At 46.5% G+C, this 20,138-nt stretch overlaps 1 protein-coding gene across 3 annotated transcripts in view; it reads right to left on the bottom strand.

The window, feature by feature from the left end:
• Positions 1-423: 423 nt before the first annotated feature.
• LOC123378175 (interferon lambda-3-like) overlaps positions 424-20,138 on the bottom strand; it is a 53,873-nt gene continuing 34,158 nt past the window's right edge. Inside the window, exons 1-3 of one of the 3 annotated variants that reach the window (XR_006582494.1) lie at positions 3,249-3,400; positions 2,364-2,444; positions 872-929 (exon numbers count right to left, since the gene is read on the bottom strand). Coding sequence is in view for 2 of the 3 variants with exons in the window: in XM_045031677.1 (XP_044887612.1) it covers positions 831-929; positions 2,364-2,444 (180 nt within the window). In the remaining variant the exon portion in view is untranslated. Of the gene's footprint in view, positions 930-2,363; positions 2,445-3,248; positions 3,401-20,138 lie in introns of those variants that run through there. The other 2 variants (XM_045031677.1, XM_045031678.1) reach the window with 2 other exon arrangements.

Genomic DNA, 20,138 nt, shown 5'->3' with positions numbered 1-20,138 from the left:
TTTGCTGGTTTCTATTTTTGGAGGTGATGAGATCAGAACATACTGCAGTCAGCAAGCAGAGGATCAACCATCAATTTGTATCATTTCAGTTTTTATTTTACGTCTTCCAGTTTTTTACATCAAATATTATAAAAACAGTCCATTTGATAAATATGCACATAAATAAATGATAGATACAATAAATAACTTAAATACAAATCAGATTTGTTTAAATAAGGATCGCATCAGATGGCTTAATGTGATGTCAGCCAGTGAAACAAAAATAGATTCTCGGAATCTGTCTAATACAGCAACACCTTCCATGCATCAAAATTGTTGCATTTTCCAGCATCTTTCTAAGACACTAATGAAATACTCACTAGTCTGTAAATCAAAGAAACAGGTGAAAAAACTAGTCCTTTAAATTAAAATAAATAACGGCAACACTTAACATACTACTGGCAAATAGTTTTGTGTAGCAATAAACCAACACAATAAATAATAATATCCTCCAGGGCCATATTTTAATCCCACTGAAATCACTGGCCAATCTCCCATTGATTTCAGGGGGAACAGGCCCTACACTTTAGCCGCAGTTAAGGAATTGGCCTGGAACCAATCAGCTACTGGCAATTGGAGTTAGCAAGGTCTGTTCCTGAAGATCAGTTGTATGTGAATCTTTTGTTCAGAGATCATGGGTGATGGGTATCCGTGGTAAAATGCCAATAAGGAAAGAGCATCACGCCTGGTTAAAATACAGTGTCCTGTAGGAAGGATTCAGGGTTCCCATTCGCTGGGCTCTGCAGTGTCTGATTAGATGCATGAGGTGAGACAGAGTAAAGACCTGGCATTTAGGTGCAGGCCTCCATGTAGGCTGCGCACTTCAAGTCTTCGTTCAGCAGTCGGAAGAGATAGAGAACCACAGATGCTTCCAGGCACCCTGGAGTTTCCTGGGACAGGAGAGAGGGAGTGAACGCATTTGTAACAGAGAATGGCTGGTTAGCAATGGGCCAGTGAAAGCTACCGTGGGCCTGAGGGAGGTGGGAGGTGCAAATAAATAGAGATCACAGAGCATGCAGAAAAAGGGTGAACAGAGCAGTGTCTACAGGGACATCTAGGAAAGATATTCTGAATTAACTGTGTGAATTTGAAACAGGGCCGCCCAGAGGATTCAGGGGGCCTGGGGTCTTCGGTGGCGGGGGGCCCCCTGCTTTGGTGGTAATTCGGCGGCGGGGGGTCCTTCCGCCTGGGGCAGAAGGACCCCCCGCTGCTGAAGACTGGGAGCGGAAGAAGCTCCGGGGGCCCAGGTCCCGCAAGAGTTTTCCGGGGCCCCAGAGCGAGTGAAGGACCCCGCTCCAGGGGCCCCAAAAAAATCTCGTGGGGGCCCCTGCGGGGCCTGGGGCAAATTGCCCCACTTGCCCCCGTCTCTGGGCGGCCCTGATTTGAAATGGGTTAGTTAAATGGCATTAAATCCCCGTGTAAACACCTTCATTCAAAATTAAAGTGGTCTTAATTTGGTTACTTTATGTCACTTCCAGAAATCACCTTAACTCTGAATAACAGCATCCATATAGGGATTTAGTGCAGTTTAACTAATCCACTTCAAACTCACACCTCTAGTTAATTCAGATTAATTTTTCTGGATGTCTCTGTGTAGACAAGACCTTACAAACACTCTAACCTAAGTAAATACTCATTTACATGGTGCTCTAATGTGCTGTAATTCTAAGTATATAACAACATCTGCTGTAGTCTATTACATTAACCAGTGAGTATGAATGAAGCAAAAGGCACAATGATCCGGAGTAATAGTAAATTTGAAGGGTATTATCTTTGGCGATATGTGATTCCTAGGAAGGCCTAGGATTAGCAGATCTGTACGAATGAATTATCTCTGGGCCACTTTTCCCATTGCCCAGCCCAGCATCTACACCTCTTCAAAGCAAATAGCAAGTTGGTGTAAAGCTCTGCCAACAGTGTGAGGGACGGGGGTTTTCAGATTCAGCAGCATTTTGCACAAATGTAAATGATTCCAACAGGTATAAGGTGCAAAGCAATGGAGGATCAGACACCACGTGAAACTCTGCTATTTGCATCCTATGGGAGGACCCAAACTAGGCCACAAGGTAATGGCTGTTTTCTGGATGCCTGGTCTGTTATAGTCTGCAGCAGATGTAATGACCCTTTCTGCTGTGAGAGATTTACCAGCTTTCTGAACTAATTCAGTCTCAAGACACCTAGACTGCAGAAGGCCCGGGACAATATGCAGGGCACCATCCTCCACTGGCCCCATGGGACGGGAATGGAGCTGATGATCCTGTACAGATTTGTTCCCACTAACATGTGATGAAAGTTCATCTTGTGTGTTTGCCAAATGTACTCACCATCTTCTTGGCTGTGTGGAATTTTTGGAGCCAGCTAGTCAGCCTCCTGGAGCGTTGATGGTTGTCAGGCTGATGTCTGGTCTGAAAAGAAAATCAATACATGAAGCAGAGTAGAGCACATGAGTAGAGATTTCAGGAACAGTGGCTGAGCCTCCTTCCTCTTGGTACAAGCCCGAGGCACAAATTAGTTTGATTGAGTTTATCTCGTTCCTTAGACGTGTGGATTCCATGTTCACCTGCTGTGTTCTATTAATAATACCAAGCTTTGTATGGTATTTTTCAACTTCAGAAGTGCTTGAAGCATTAACTAAGGGCTTTACTGAGCCCTGTGGGAATGGCCCTGTGTAGGGGGAGGTATGCCTTGTGCTGCCCAGAAGAGCTCTGGGAGGAACTCCATCTAATAGAAACAACATGCCCCGGAGCTGAGCAGGAGTGCAGCACACTCCCCCACTGTATGCAGCCACCCATGGGTCTGCCTCCTCCCGGCTCCTCCGTACCTCACTGTGATGTTCTAGGGGGCACATGAAAACAACAGTAGCTGTGCTACGGAGAGCACAGTGTCTGCAGTGATACCAAACTACACCCCAGGAGCCAAACGTGGGGACGTACCCGCTTGCACAGTAGCAGAGCGGCCGGGCATCATCTGTCCCTAACTAGTTAATCAAGTTAATTAGCTAATTAGATTATGTATATGAGCAAGGCACACAGCAGCTACGTAATCCAGATACTTTTATTGTTATACAGGGGAGTGCAAACCAAAGTCCACAATTACTGGCACAAGGATTACTAGATCCTGGATCCACTTAAGAAATTAGTGCTGTTGGGAGTTCAATAGACAACTCCCAGCTCCACTGTGGCAAGAGACATTTGCAATCCAGTACTCACCCAGTTCTTCAAGTCCTCTCTGATGTGCTTCAGGATTTGTAATGGCCTCCCGAGCAGCTCGGACAGATTGGGATCCCTAATGTTCTCCAGCACGTCAATAATGAGGTGCAGCTCCTCCTTTACCAGGATCACTCTGTCGTGCACCTAGGGAGAGAATGTGCAGGTAAAACAGTGTGTCCGGGGGAGTGGCAGACACGGAGATATCTATGTTCGCAGCAGGTAGGAGTGGCTTGCTTAAGGAGACTTTCTAAAGCCATGGCCAATGGGAAGAGTCCTAAGACGCAGGGGAGGTGTGAATCCACTCTGTACACAGAGCCTGCTAGTCATGAATCTTTGGACTCTGTTACTTATACCTTCCTTCCTTGGAATCCAACAACATTTTGTGCTTCAGATCCATCTCAAACCTTTTTTATGTTACAACAATCTGAAGACGTATTTGGGCAGTGCATTTTTTATTTTTTTATTTTTTTGCTGGTGATTTGGAGAACAGTTTCTGGATCTTCAAAGTGGCTGTACATAGATGTGGATATGGTTTTAGAGAACTAAAAGATTCTCTCATGGGAAACCAAAATACAGAAACTGAGGATTTCCTGCCACACGACCTGGAGCTGCTTATGTGAGGGAGGTTAACCAAGTTCAGACTGGAAATAGATGATAAAGACAGGTGTGGATCACGCCTTGTATTAAAAGGAAACAGTGATTTCAATTTGTCAGGGCCAAACTAGAGATGTTGAGATGTAAATTGTTTCCTCAATTATTTGATACCATCTGAAGCCAGACAAGATATTGTTCTGTTTCCTGCCCCTGTTTTTCAGTGCCTTGCCTCATCATGTGCTAAATATTGTGCTGCAATATTTAAACTGATTCACAGTCTCAACGTTTGTCTGGCTTCTCAGCCCTAAGGATATACAAAATATTGAAATAGAAAAAGGGCCAGATTCCAAGCTCAGATGACTCCTGTGTCATTTGGGAACAAATAACCTGTCCATGTTATTCCAAATCTACAAAAGGATCACCTGAAATCAGAATCTAGCTTGGAAAGAGACAGTACTGCAACTTTGGAAAGAAGCAAGTGCTATTTTGTAACCTCGTCTCTCTTGGCAGAGGTCTTGCTTACCGATAGCTCTTTGACTTTCCAGTGCCGGTGGAAAATCTTGGTGTTGCATTTTCGGTCTGACAACAGCATGATGTCCTCCTGGAGGCACAAAATGAGAACACAGGGAAATGTGTAAAGGAAGCAAAGCAGGGGAGAAAGTGTCAAATTCTGCCCTCAGTTACATCATATAACCCCACTGACACAAGCGAAGGTGCCAAATCCTGGCAGAATTTGACTCAACACCTTGATCCCCTAACAATGCTGCTGTCCTAGAGTCCTAGCTCTTTCCAAGAAGGTGCCAAAGAAAAGGACAGACGACAATAACACGCTCTTGTCATATTGCTTTGCTGGTTTCAGGTTGTGAACTGCATTTGTGCAGGAGTTTAACTGAGAACCGGCATCCTTTAACTCTTGACAAGGAGGATAACTTGACCACTAAGCTGAGTGGTGCATATTCTCAGCTTCAGCGTTCGTTAACATGGAATGTTTGCACGACTTAAAAATAAGTGACTTGACCTCTCTAGTGCTGCTTGATGGCATGCCATGAATTTGAGATCCTCAGATTGTCTGTTGAAGGGACCATACTCAGTTTTCTTTGGAAGGGAAAGACCGCAGATAGTTAAAAACTGGGTCTCATTCTCTAGGTTTGATGATAACTCAGGACAGAGTTTGAACCCCTTTCAGAACTTTTTGAGATTTAAGATTAAGGATGATTGACTCTGTAAGAAATCCGAGCTGGCCAGGCCCTAGCCTCCTTAGCCTGACTCGGATCAGGAACACCCACTTAGACAGATTGTCTCTTCTTTCTCTCCTAGCTCCTTTCTAATAGTAAGAATCCCATTCTTTCCTTGCTATTGTCTAATTTGTGATTCTGCCTCAGATCAGTTTCCACCTTCCTGCCCTGTCCAGGACTCTCTCCACATCTATCATCCCCATTCCCCAAATATCTGAATAGTTGCTGGAGCTGAACATTCTCAGCTTTGCCCTTTCTTAACTAAGACTGGGCGGGGGATCACCAACAAAGAAGGTCCAGACAGAGAGACTTCTCTCTATTTTATCTGCAACTCCATACCCCAACTTTTCCTCAGCATATGCCTCCCATCTTATTTTGTCTGCCCATAGTAATATGCCGAGAAGGCTGCTGTTGAAACTACAGCCTAGCACTCACATTACTATTATTGCCCTACTTATGTGTCTTCTTTGAACTTACAAATCTGTTCTTGACATTCTTGAAGGTCTTCAGTTCCTGAGGTGGCAGGGACTTGTATTTTGAGAGGTGGCAGTTTGTCATCTGAGCACCTTTGCAAAAGGCCTCTGTAGACATTGTCCATAGGGTCAGGACCAGGAGCAGTTTGCAACCCATCATTTTTCCTATTGAATCAGAAAGGGGAATTCCACACATCACTACATTTCCATGTTATAAGGAGTATAAACTGTATTGTTAACAGTCTGACAAAGTGGGGGAAGAAGGGGTGCAGGAAGGTGAGGGCTACAATCAAATATATACATTGGTGGGTTGACCCCAAAGATCACAGCTGATCAAACTCAACTCTTCTATTCACAAATGTTTTCAGATCAGGCCTCTTAATTTACAGCACTAATAAAAAATAAACTGGTAAGATACTTAGAGAAATGGATAATATTTGATCCTTACTCTTTAGAGTAGATCACAGCAGATCAGTCTAGTAAGTCCATGTGCTAGACAGAAACCCCAGACTTAGTGACACGTACCTTGGAGCATGTTTGCTGTGAAATCGCTTTAGTCTCTTCTTCTTCCTCAGGATTGCTTGGCCTCCCTCGGGTCTGTGAATGTTGCCTCTCTTTTCCATTGCTCTTGCTTTTATACTCTCTAGGAAAAAATAAAATGAAATCTTGTTTTCCTTTAGTCAAAGGAGAAAAACCCACACGTTAATGCTGCTGCTTGATCAATGGAAACTGGAAAGTGAAAGTACGGGAGGTGCATCTAGCTCATAACCCTCTGCCCTCCTGCCACTGCCACTGCCAGGGATTCCCAGGTGAGGGAATCTCTGAATGACATCATGACCAAATGATGCAAGGTTTCCTTGCCTAGAGTAGGCGAGTTCTGTTTCTAATCTTAGCATTGCCTAGTTTCCGGGTTTGCTGTGTTATTGTAATAATCCAGTGACCAGCCTTTTCAATCATTTTTTCCCCCGCCCTCAGGAGTGACTCTACGAGTCATCACTGATCAGCGAACTCGGGGAGGACAGTGATTTCAGTACTCTCACAAATGGGCAGAAAGGGGCTGTTCCCAAAAGGGAGCCTTCCCTTGCAGTCTTGATAACATGCAGTCTTGATAACATTCAGCATGTTTGTGATTTACCTGGGAAGCAAGGGCCTGGGGGAAGGAGAACCTGGGAAGCACTACTGGCACCACTCCAAGGGGGAAGAGCCAGCCACAGGCTGTCTGAGATCTGGGCCAGGGAGGCTGAGAACCAGCAGCCTGAGAGCTGGGCCAGGCTGAATGGGAGTGTGGCAGGGGAGAAGGCCGAAGCTGGCAGGAGGTTGGTAGAAGCTGCAGCAATAGTACAATACAGCCTGGGGGAAACAGGAGAGATTGGAGGATTGAGGCACAGAGTTAGCTGCCTTCCAAGGTACTCCAGACCCAGGGCACTTGTGTAGAGAAGGACTCTTCTTCACCACTGGGGAGGGCCTGTGTGTTCTCAGAGGCACTGACATAAATAAGGGCGATGTGTCAAGAGAGGTTTGTTAGCAGGCTCTGACAGCTGGGCAACAGGAAGACAACTCACAGAGACTCCCAGTTAAATCACCGGCAATAAGCCTGAACTGTGGCCAGTGGAACCTACAAGCCAATAGTTAATTTCCCTCCACAAAGGGATGGCTTACCAAGGGCAGGCCAAGGTCTCGGTCCGAGTCACCCCCAGGGCAAGGATGCACTTGTATTCAGCATGAGGAGTGGCCGAAGTTGCAGAGTTAGGAACCAGCACATGTATCTTTTCTTGTAACCGTTCAAACCACTGTAATGAGGGAACTCGCCCCCTTCATTTCTTCCAGGCCTAGTAAGGAATCGTTGCATTTGGGCTGTGAGTGCATGGGCCTGTTGGGTAGAGAAACTGGTTGAAAAAGACTCTGCAGAATACTTCTTTCTTCAACCTTATAGCCTCTTCTGTTGTCCTTTCATACTACTCACATCTCTGACTGTTTCTGGCTGCATCTACCTCAGAACCCTCTACCCAGTCTGACTTGCACTTAGCCTATACATGTTGTGCCTGGTGAGCATCTTACTCCCATGGATTATTTTAATTAACTTCTTTGAATGGTTTCTTATCCCTCGATTCAAACCCCTGCAAACAGATGGTGCCTGGGGAACAGCAGTGCAGAGCATTTCATCTTTGGCACGTTATTTACTTTTGGCTGCTAATTAACTTGTGGGGGCATCAAGACCAAGTACACACAGACAGACAGACAGACCCTTGTTTAAAAGTTGGGGCTGTAGATGAAATGGATCAAAGAGAAATCTAGTAGGCCATCATATCTGATAACTTCAACAGAGATTAATAATAGAGTGACCAGATGTACCGATTTTATAGGGACAGTCCCGAGTTTTGGGTCTTTTTCTTATATAGGATCCTATTACCCCCATCCCGATTTTTCACATTTGCTGTCTGGTCACCCTAGTTAACAATGAGGTGGGCCTGAGTTCAACCCTGATGCAATTTACTCTGATGGCATATGAACTCTGAATCCAAGACTGTGTGAACATGGGGCTGGTGGAAGAGTTAGTTATCTTTCCTCCTTTTCTGCCTTTGACTTTCTGCTGTTTTACTAACTCTCCAGCCGTCTCTGCTGCTCAGGTAGGTGACCAGCTGTCCCCGTTCTGAGGGGCAGGCCTAGCTGATTCAACTAATATCAGAATTTATGCTGCTTTCACTAGAACCAGCTTGGCCATCTTGTTAGTCTTTTGCTCCACTAGTAACCTCCCTCCAGCCTGACAATTCACCTTTCAGTACGACCCGTTGTAGTCTCCCCTTTAACCAGTTCCTTATCCACCTTTCAATTTTCATATTGATCCTGATCTTTTCCAATTTAGCTAATAATTCCCCATGTGGAACCATATCAAATGCCTTACTGAAATCGAGGTAAATTAGATCCACTGCATTTCCTTGTCTAAAAAATCTGTTACCATCTCAAAGAAGGAGATCAGGTTGGTTTGGCACGATCTACCTTTTGTAAAACCATGTTGTATTTTGTCCCAGTTACCATTGATCTCAATATCCTTGACTACTTTGTCCTTCCAAATTTTTTCCAAGACCTTGCATACTACAGATGTCAAACTGACAGGCCTGTAGTTGCCCGGATCACCTTTTTTCCCTTTCTTAAAGATAGGAACTATGTTAGCAATTCTCCAGTCATATGGTACAACCCCTGAGTTTACAGATTCATTAAAAATTCTTGCTAATGGGCTTGCAATTTCATGTGCCAGTTCCTTTAATATTCTTGGATGAAGATTATCTGGGCCCCCTGATTTCGTCCCATTAGGCTGTTCAAGTTTGACTTCTACCTCGGATGTGGTAATATCTACCTCCATATTCTCATTCCTATTTGTCATCCTACCATTATCCCTAAACTCCTCATTAGCCTCATTAAAGACAGGCAAACTATTTGTTTAGATATTGGGCCATGCCTAGATTATCCTTAACCGCCACTCCATCCTCAGTGTTTAGCAGTCCCACTTATTCTTTCTTTGTTTTCTTCTTATTTATATGGCTATAGAACCTTTTACTATTGCTTTTAATTCCCTTTGCAAGGGAAAATTCTAAATGGTTTTTGGCCTTTCTAACTTTATCCCTATATGTTCTGACCTCAATAAGGTAGCTTTCCTTGCTGATCACTCCCATCTTCCATTCCTTGTAGGCTTTCTGCTTTTTCTTAATCACCTCTCTGAGATGCTTGTTCATCCAGCTTGGTCTACAATTCCTGCCTATGAATTTTTTCCCCTTTCTTGGGATGCAGGCTTCTGATAGTTTCTGCAACTTTGACTTGAAGTAATTCCAGGCTTCCTCCACCTTTAGATCCCCAAGTTCTTCAGTCCAATCCACTTCCCTAACTAATTTCCTTAATTCTTTAAAGTTAGTCCTTTTGAAATCAAAAACCCTAGTCACAGATCTATTTTTGTTTATCCTTCCATTTCGTTTAAACTGAATTAGCCCATGATTGCTCAAACCAAGGTTGTCCCCTACAACCATTTCTTCTATGATGTCCTCACTACTCACCAAAACCAAATCTAAAATGGCATGCTCTCTTGTTGGTTCAGCAACTACTTGGTGAAGGAATCCATCAGCTATTGCATCTAGGAAAATCTGAGTCCTATTATTATTACTAGCACTTGTCCTCCAGTCTATATCTGGGAAGTTAAAGTCTCCCATGATCACACAATTCCCATTAGTATTTACTTCATTAAAAATATTAAAAAGGTCGCTATCCATATCCAGATCAGATCCTGGGGGTCTATAGCACACCCCAAGCACTCTCTCAGGGGAGGCTCTAGTAGCTTTCTTCCCCATTGTGATTTTTGACCAGACAGACTCTGTCTTATCCATTCCATCCTTCCTTATTTCTTTACAGTCTACCTCATCGTTGATATACAATGCTACTCTGCCATCTTTGCCTTTATTTCTGTCTTTCCTAAACAGCACATACCCTTCAATACCTATACTCCAGTCATGACTACTATTCCACCATGTTTCTGTTATCTCTATAATATCCGGTTTCACTTCCTGCACCAGTAACTCTAATTCCTCCATCACCTTGTAGCTGAACAGTGTAATACAGTTTAGCATTCCATTACAACTCCTCCTATTAGTTCTACATTCCGACCATTTACAATATTTACACTATCACGCTACCTTTGAAGTTCAGTATGGATTAGTCTTTTAAGTGTCTCAGAACCATACTGTTTTTTTAATTACACAATCCAAACACATAACAACTTGGTCATCTGGCAGTCTGTTAGTTGCAACGACTAGGTTCATCTGGATTTCTTAAGCTGTCTTCTTCTTGTTCTGCATCTGCTACTTGCTTTATGTCTGGCCACTCTGGAGCAGATTCTTTTCCAACATTGAAACAGTAGGTCAGAGTTGTCTTCCCAACAGGAATTGTGCTGGATTATGTCCCTGCCAGCAGGTATATGGGATCTTGGGGAGCAATTACCACACGGGTGGGGTGCAAAATAAACTTTATTAAGAAAATACAAAAACAGGGAAAATTCAATAGTGAGGGGTATGGGGTTGTTAAGGTAGACAATTGGGGAGGGGTTCCTTTTTGGTGAACAGTAAGGGAGTTTCAATAGTGGGGTACAACACAGTAGGATGCAATACAGTGGGTAATCAGTTAACACTGAGGTATAAATGTAACAGGTAGCTAGCGATTTCTATGTTAAAAGGTGTGTCACAGCAGCATATAACCAACTAACAGTTATGGATAAAATGTGTTAAATAACAAACAATTCCAGGTAAAAATGTGTCACAGTGGTGTAAATGTAGAATGTGGGGGGTACCAGAAAGGAAGAAAGTAACCAATGGGGTTTTATGCTAGAGATTTAAACTTAGTGAGACAGAGCAAACAGGTTGCAAGCTTAAGCAGCAGAGAGAGTGTAACAAGGTAGAAAGACACAGAGAAGCTGGGGGGGGGGTGTTTGCAGTGGGAAGACAGACAATTACAATTATAAAGAACACAGCAAAATCTTATTTATGAGCTAACTTAACCAAGACTACACAAATTAAAACACAATGCAACAATTCTCTAAGCCTAACTTACAAAAGTATAATGCTAAACTTAACTTAATGGGTGCACCTTATGCTAAGGATAGTTCCAGAGGGCTGAGTGGTGTGTGTCCAGGACACAGCTCCAAAGACGGGGGGGGGGGGGTGACTGCAGCAGTGGATACAGCTGAAAACAGTCCAAGGCAAAGCCCACAGGAGCAGAACTTAGCAGCAGCACAAACTTATTTTTAGTGGCAGAGTGCCACAGAGTTTAAGAGAGAGGTTTTAGGACACAGACCAAGGTTTAGCTTGAGTCTGTGTGCTGGGGAGACAGAGCCAGCAGCCAGGATAAGGGGTGGTGGTGGTAAGAGAGGCTTTAGGACACAGACCAAGGTTTAGCTTGAGTCTGTGTGCTGGGGAGACAGAGCCAGCAGCCAAAATAATAAAATAAAAGTATAGAAAGTTTCACAGAGGGATTCTTACCATCCCCCAAGGCAGCAACAGAGGCAGAAGCAGCAAGAACATCAGAAGGCTTGGTACAGTCTTGATAATCAGGAGATCTCTCAGGCAGCAATTCGTTCTTCGTGGGGGGGGTTCAAAAACGGGGGTACGCTCAAAAATAAAACGAGAGCGGAGAAAGGACCCCCAGAACCCCTGGTTGATCAGACCAGGCAGCAATGCAAGAACCTTTCTGAAGTCTGTTCAAAAGATGTCTGTTTTTAAAGGCAAACCCTGGCAGCTTCCCGCCAGTAACTCTGATTGGTTCCCCTTCTCACAGGGAGGAGAGCAAGCAGGGAAAAACTGCAGGTAGCCACAGAGACATGTTTGGACTAGTCCTGAGCCCAGAGGTATAACTCATGCCCAGGATCTTAAAAACACAATAGTCTTGCAGCTCTGGATAGAGCCTACCCTACACCCAGCCCAGGTTTTAACAAGGTGATAACAGGACTAACCCTTTGAACAGGGCAGTGGTCCCACTTAGCATAAGTGGCCATTCCTTTGAGAAGGGCAATGGCTTTTGTTAAACAACTTAAGGGGCCCTCCCTTTGAGAAGGGCAGAGGCCCTGGTAACAACTTAACAGCCAGGGAAGGGCGGCCACAGAGGAGAACAAGAACAAAATGGGGTAAGGGGACAGCTTTAAGAAACAAAAATGGAGCTGTAACAGACATGCCCCCCTGGCCGACCTGAACGGGCTGTGAGGGGGATATCCCATGCAAAGACCAAAAAAAAAAAAAAAAAAAAATAGGTGTTTTACAAGTCGTCGTCTTCGTAGTATGGAGGTGGTGGTTTGCTGCTGTCCAAGGGGATGGAGGAATACCTCACCTGCAAAGGCAGGGCTGACACAACCTTACGAATTAGCTGCTTGACCACTGCCATCCCCAACAAAAAGGCTACAAGAATAAAAGCAACAGTAATAAGCCACTGCTCAATGGACTGGGCCCAGGATCCCACTGCTTACGCTCCTTACGAATCTGCATGGCGAAGGAGGACAGTTGGTCAGCCACGGCTGAGATGTTGTTCCACCCAGGCTGAAGGTGCAGGCAACATTGTCCCTTAAAGCGAGGATCAGGGTCCTCTAAGGCAACACAAAAGTCCTTCTGTAGGTTGGTCTGGATCAGAAGACGGTTCTGCTCGGCGTAGCTGGCTAGGATAGTGAGGGCGTCACTGGTGGTGTGGCACGTAAACAGAGGCCGATGAACCCAGTCTGTGTCATTGCAGGGTGAAGCTGGATGCTGTGGAGTCAGGTTCGTGAGGGGGAGGAACTCCCAGAGGGAGGGGGACCCTCCCTCTGAGGCCTCTGGTCTTGTACAGGCAACGCAATCGTGCGATGGGGGGACATCTGACAGGTTCCCGATGAGGACCTCCTGTAGGGCGTAGGCTCTCAACCAGGCAACCAGGGGGTTTTCTCGAGGCGGGGCGGCAATCATGGCGACTGATTCCCCCACTGGGACACCGTCTGGTCTATAGCTCTACTCTTGAACGGTGGCCCTCCATTGGTCTGGATCTCTTCGGGTGCCCCCCAGGCAGCAATTACCTGGAGAAGGGCTACAGAAACAGCTGGTGCAGTAGATCGCCTGAGGGGAGAACACATTAGATACTGTTTTGCCCCCGGGAGGGAGCCAATGAGGTCCATCTGCCAGGTTTTACCCGGGCTAAAGTGCTCAGGGCTATAAGCACCATGAGCATAGACAGGCTTGTTAGTGACTCGTGCCTGTTGGCAGCTCAGATACCCTTGGACAGCTTGGGTGCACTGCTGCCTAGACACACTCGATGTTCGTCTCCCTCGGTCAGTCAACAGCTGATGTAGGGCACGGGCAGGCAGGTGCCCCCACTCTTTATGGAGCCAGGTGATGAAGGGATCACTGCAAGAGATAATGTTAACCTGGGATGTGTTACATTTATGTTCTCGGAGTTGTAGATCCAGGCTGGAATGAAGAGGGTTACTGTCAGACCTGTGTGAAGGACAATGGGTAACAAACCATGGCAGCTTGGACTGTGCTGCCAGTTGTGCCCATATTTCTTCATGAGCGGTGGGCCGTCCTTCTCCCACCAGGATGGACACGCAGTAGCTTGAGTCCACTCCCAGGACCACATGTGTTTTCGGGCGGGCTGCCACAATGTGAGAGGCTGCCAACAGGACGCCTTCTGCTTCGGCCTTCTGAGCTGAGCTGCAAAAATCTAAGAGTTTAACTTTGAGGGTATTACAGGTAGCACATAGCATTCCTGCTCGGGGAGAAGGCAATGTGCCCCCATCAGATACAATCCAAGGGGCATAGGCACTTAGTTGGCCAATAGCCCCCGGCTCAGTGGGAGCTGTGGTGGAGGAGGACTTAAGGGCCCAATGTCCAAATACCTCTTGGGCCTGGTAAACAAGTCGCTCCCAAGTAGCAGGGGCTCCCTGGAACTGGGGGGCCGGGGTGAAGGTGAGGTATGGGAGAAGCTCCACATGAGGCCTCTTTAGGGTGCCTGTGGCAGATTTACCCCATGGGAGAGCACACTGGACAGCAAGCATGGCGATGCCCACAGGCCCATCTGTGGGTATGGGTCTGTATTTCCAGGGTGTGGGGTTGAGCAATTCAGGCTTGTGGGGGGCACTGGCACCCGATAGGGTGACTGGTAGTGCATCGAGCACGGCTTTGGCCAGTTTAAAACGCCGTAGTTCCTGAACCCCAAGGAGGGGCGTGGGTCCCACTAGGGCCCGAAATGTTATTGGTGTGTGGTTTATGTGTGCATGAACCTTTACCTCTGAGCGGGGCTCTGTGCTATTGAGGCCTTGCACATAAATGGTGTGTCCTGTGGGAGTGTGAGGGATGTGAGGGGGTACAATGGACACCTGTGCCCCCGTGTCCAGCAAAAAGGGGATGACAAGACCCTTGTCAAAAACTAGCGGATAATAGGGACGGGGGTCCCCTGGCCGGGTGCTGGCCGCCGCCAAGCACCCGGCCGCTATTCGTTTTTTGGCTGGGAAGGTTTTGGGCGCTCTTCCCATCCCAGAGCTATGGCCAAGGCTCTTTGCTGCTCACTATTGAGCTTACGTACAACCTCCTTAGTGAGGCCCTTGTACAATAAGAACCCAAAGATTTTGCGTTCTGTAAATGAATGCTGTGAGTACTGAGACCTGGGTTGTGGACTGGCGTGTGGTGGGGGTGGACTGGCGTGTGGTGGGGGAGGACTGGCGTGCGGTGGGGGAGGACTGATGGGTAGAGCTTGGGCTGAGGGCCATCTTACTTTCTCGAGGGCTTCATAGAGTCGCCCAATGGGGCGCCTAGCATACCCCCTTAGCCACAGAACTGCCCCAGTGTCAGGGGTGGTACTGCTATCCATGGCTAAGTCAATGGCAGCTTCGGCTATGGGTATCTCAGTGGGGTCAATAACATGCCTGAAGGCATTGACCTGGTTAATCTGGGCCTGAGTAAGTCCGAGAGGGTGTAGGGCAGGGGACCATAGCATGATGGACCCCCCTGCGATGGCACATCTCAGGGAAGGTATGTCCTTGACGCTTCCTCTGGGGACTTGGATCCCTTGAAGGGAGTGCTGTAAATGGAGGAAAGCCAGGGCTGGGGCAGTCAGGGGCCATGCGGTGTTAGATATCACCGGGCTCCCTGAGAGACCCCGGGACCAGCTACTGGTCCTGGCTAGTACTATGCCCTCTTCTCTATTTACTAGCTCCTGTCCATGTTCCAGGGCCAAGCGGCCTAGCCACAGTAGTGGTGGCTCATTGGCTTCCCTAGCAGTGTCTGAGATGAACTCCTTCATCTCTGCTTTGGAGCGGGGTCGGAGTTCTGTCACCTGTGTGGTGTTGCCCTGGTCATCAATCTTTATACGACTGATGGATACTGGCAGAGCTTCACCAGAGGTGACAGTGGGTGCAGGTTCATGGGCTTGGGCCTCTAGAGGGGCTGAAGGTAGGGCTGGGTATAGTGGGGTTTTCTTGAGGGGAGATGAGGCCTCTGGGCGGATATATGGGGGTGGTTTTTCAGGGGATTTATTGGGACTGGGCAGGCTAGGGGTCAGTGGTGGTCCCTCCTGGCTAGGCTGGCTAGTGGCCTCCTTGGCCGAGGTCATTAGGGCCCCATGGAAAACAGTTAATTTATCAAGGGCCTGAGCCAGGATCTCATAGGTAACTGTGGCTACCTTTTGGGGCTTATATATGTCATGCCACAGTTTCTTGGGCTTTCGAATTTCATCCAGCTTCTGCACCAGTTCTGTTAATATCTGGTGGGTGGGGGACCCCTGCAAAATTCGAGGTTCAGGGGTGAGCTTAGATGGGGCCCCCCCGCAGGCTTTCATGACCCTTCCCACCTCTCTCCAGAGACGGGTGGGATCTGAATATGTGGCTGGCTCTCCTGCCTTAGTGCAGACTGGCCTGAGGCTGGAATCAGCAGGGCTGGCCCTGAATGTGGGGTGGCAGGTTAGGAGGCACCCCACATCAGTGAGCCCCAGGTGGGTGGTATACACCCTGGAGCTCTGGCCATTGCCAATAGTACAGACCCATTCTAGGGCCTCAGACTGCTGTTTACTTTGCAGCAAGTGGTATTGTAGGTGGTTGGTCTGATCTTCCTCTGTCCCAGAGGTCTTGGCCTCTTTCCAGGGACAGGGAGGGCAGTAATTGTTACCCCAAGATCCTGTTCGTGACGCCATGTCCCTGCCAGCAGGTATATGGGATCTTGGGGAGCAATTACCACACGGGTGGGGTGCAAAATAAACTTTATTAAGAAAATACAAAAACAGGGAAAATTCAATAGTGAGGGGTATGGGGTTGTTAAGGTAGACAATTGGGGAGGGGTTCCTTTTTGGTGAACAGTAAGGGAGTTTCAATAGTGGGGTACAACACAGTAGGATGCAATACAGTGGGTAATCAGTTAACACTGAGGTATAAATGTAACAGGTAGCTAGCGATTTCTATGTTAAAAGGTGTGTCACAGCAGCATATAACCAACTAACAGTTATGGATAAAATGTGTTAAATAACAAACAATTCCAGGTAAAAATGTGTCACAGTGGTGTAAATGTAGAATGTGGGGGGTACCAGAAAGGAAGAAAGTAACCAATGGGGTTTTATGCTAGAGATTTAAACTTAGTGAGACAGAGCAAACAGGTTGCAAGCTTAAGCAGCAGAGAGAGTGTAACAAGGTAGAAAGACACAGAGAAGCTGGGGGGGGGGGTGTTTGCAGTGGGAAGACAGACAATTACAATTATAAAGAACACAGCAAAATCTTATTTATGAGCTAACTTAACCAAGACTACACAAATTAAAACACAATGCAACAATTCTCTAAGCCTAACTTACAAAAGTATAATGCTAAACTTAACTTAATGGGTGCACCTTATGCTAAGGATAGTTCCAGAGGGCTGAGTGGTGTGTGTCCAGGACACAGCTCCAAAGACGGGGGGGGGGGGTGACTGCAGCAGTGGATACAGCTGAAAACAGTCCAAGGCAAAGCCCACAGGAGCAGAACTTAGCAGCAGCACAAACTTATTTTTAGTGGCAGAGTGCCACAGAGTTTAAGAGAGAGGTTTTAGGACACAGACCAAGGTTTAGCTTGAGTCTGTGTGCTGGGGAGACAGAGCCAGCAGCCAGGATAAGGGGGGTGGTGGTGGTAAGAGAGGCTTTAGGACACAGACCAAGGTTTAGCTTGAGTCTGTGTGCTGGGGAGACAGAGCCAGCAGCTAAAATAATAAAATAAAAGTATAGAAAGTTTCACAGAGGGATTCTTACCATCCCCCAAGGCAGCAACAGAGGCAGAAGCAGCAAGAACATCAGAAGGCTTGGTACAGTCTTGATAATCAGGAGATCTCTCAGGCAGCAATTCGTTCTTCGTGGGGGGGGTTCAAAAACGGGGGTACGCTCAAAAATAAAACGAGAGCGGAGAAAGGACCCCCAGAACCCCTGGTTGATCAGACCAGGCAGCAATGCAAGAACCTTTCTGAAGTCTGTTCAAAAGATGTCTGTTTTTAAAGGCAAACCCTGGCAGCTTCCCGCCAGTAACTCTGATTGGTTCCCCTTCTCACAGGGAGGAGAGCAAGCAGGGAAAAACTGCAGGTAGCCACAGAGACATGTTTGGACTAGTCCTGAGCCCAGAGGTATAACTCATGCCCAGGATCTTAAAAACACAATAGTCTTGCAGCTCTGGATAGAGCCTACCCTACACCCAGCCCAGGTTTTAACAAGGTGATAACAGGACTAACCCTTTGAACAGGGCAGTGGTCCCACTTAGCATAAGTGGCCATTCCTTTGAGAAGGGCAATGGCTTTTGTTAAACAACTTAAGGGGCCCTCCCTTTGAGAAGGGCAGAGGCCCTGGTAACAACTTAACAGCCAGGGAAGGGCGGCCACAGAGGAGAACAAGAACAAAATGGGGTAAGGGGACAGCTTTAAGAAACAAAAATGGAGCTGTAACAGACAGATTATATCCAGTAGTTGCTATTGGTGTTGATCTGTAACTCAGAAGAGCAAACAATAGGTCTTCCTGCTGTAGGATTTTCTTGGCTGTGTGTAGAATCATAGAATCTTAGGGTTGGAAGGGACCTCAGGAGGTCATCTAGTCCAACCCCCTGCTCAAAGCAGGACCAATTCCCAACTAAATCATCCCAGGTAGGGTTTTGTCATGGCGGGCCTTAAAAACCCCTAAGGAAGGAGATTCCACCACCTCCCTAGGTAACCCATTCCAGTGCTTCACCACACTCCTAGTGAAAAAGATTTTCTTAATATCCAACCTAAACCTCCCCCACTGCAACTTGAGACCTTGTTCTGTCATCTGCTACCACTGAGAACAGTCTAGCTCCATCCTCTTTGGAACTCCCTTTCAGGTAGTTGAAAGCAGCTATCAGAATCCCCCCTCATTCTTCTCTTCTGCAGACTAAACAATCCCAGTTCCCTCAGCCTCTCCTCATAAGTCATGTGCTCCAGCCCCCGAATCATTGTTCTTGCCCTCTGCTGGACTCTTTCCAATTTTTCCACATTCTTCTTGTAGTGTGGGGCCCAAAACTGGACACAGTACTCCAGATGAGGCCTCACCAGTGCCGAATAGAGGGGAATAAGCACGTCCGTCGATCTGCTGGCAATGCCCCTACTTATACAGTCCCAAATGCCGTTAGCCTTCTTGGCAACAAGGGCACACTGTTGACTCATATCCAGCTTCCCATCCACTGTAACCGCTAGGTCCTTTTCTGCAGAACTGCTGCCTAGCCACTCGAACCCCCTAGTCTGTAGCACTGCATGGGATTCTTCCGTCCTAAGTGCAGGACTCTGCACTTATCCTTGTTGAACCTCATCAGATTTCTCTTGGCTCAATCCTCTAATATTTGTAGGTCCCTCTGTATTCTATCCCTACCCTCCAGCATATCTACCACTCCTCCCAGTTTAGTGTCATCTGCAAACTTGCTGAGAGTGCAGTCCACACCATCCTCCAGATCATTAATGAAGATAGTGAACAAAACCAGCCCCAGGACTAAACCTTGGGGCACTCTGCTTGATACTGGCTGCCAACTAGACACAGAGCCATTGATCACTATCCATTGAGCCCGATGATCTAGCCAGCTTTCTATCCACCTTATAGTCCAGTGTACAGGTCTCTCAGTTCTCTATTCACTTGTGAGTAATGTGAGCTGCTAGTAATATGTTCAGAATCATATTTTGTTCAGAATGACTTAAATTCTACGGCAGTGAATTGTGGTCTGTTGTCTGTCACTAGTTGTTCTGGAATACCAAAGTGAAGAAAAGTGCACTTCAGTTTCTCGGTAACGCTGTGACATGTTATGTCTTTCAAGTATATTTATTTCTATATACGCTGGGGGAAGAGGAGGCACAACGCAGTGGCAGTGCCAATACTAGGATCCAACAGAGACATCTGGCCTCCATCCTCTAAGGCAAGGATTGGAGATTAGAGCAAGGCTGAAATAACTCTTGCGCTCAGAAAAAAATGTGACAGACCTCCTGGTTGGTATTTTAAAAGTCTCTGATCAGTGTGTAGTTAAAGCAGCTGTTGTGGGGAAAGCAATCTACACTCAGAGGGAGGCAGTGTGGCCTAGTGGTTAGAGTGTAAGATCAGCTCTCAGGATTCTTGGCTCTGTCACTGGCCTCCTGAGTGATCTTGGACAAGCACTTTGCCTCTCTGTGCCTTAGTTCCTCATCTGTGAAATCAGGAATAATGAGAATGACTTCCTTTGTAAAGCACTTTGGGATCTACTGCTGCACAGCACCGTATTGGAGCTGGGTTTTATTACCCAATTTTCTGTTTACAGCTTAAAAGACAGGAATGCCAAGGCCTGGGAAAACAATTTTATTTGTTCACAATTATAGATAAAAAGGCACAATCTTAGTAATAGATAAATACATAAAAATAAATAGCTGATCCATAATAAATAACACTTTGGTTCAAGTCGGGAAGTTATACAAACCAATTACTCTTCTTACTTGGGTAATAATACGTAAAGAAGCAGCAAGGTAAAAATATACTCTGTATAAATACATCTGTCGAGGATCTGTACAGTAAGAACTTCCAAACTTCAATATTAATTCATTTCCTGAGGTTGTTTCTAAGAGACCCGAAGC

Source organism: Mauremys mutica, chromosome 10 (genome assembly GCF_020497125.1).
Source record: "Mauremys mutica isolate MM-2020 ecotype Southern chromosome 10, ASM2049712v1, whole genome shotgun sequence".
NCBI classification, from domain to species: Eukaryota; Metazoa; Chordata; order Testudines; family Geoemydidae; genus Mauremys; species Mauremys mutica.
This window is presented reverse-complemented; position numbering and strand designations above follow the sequence as displayed.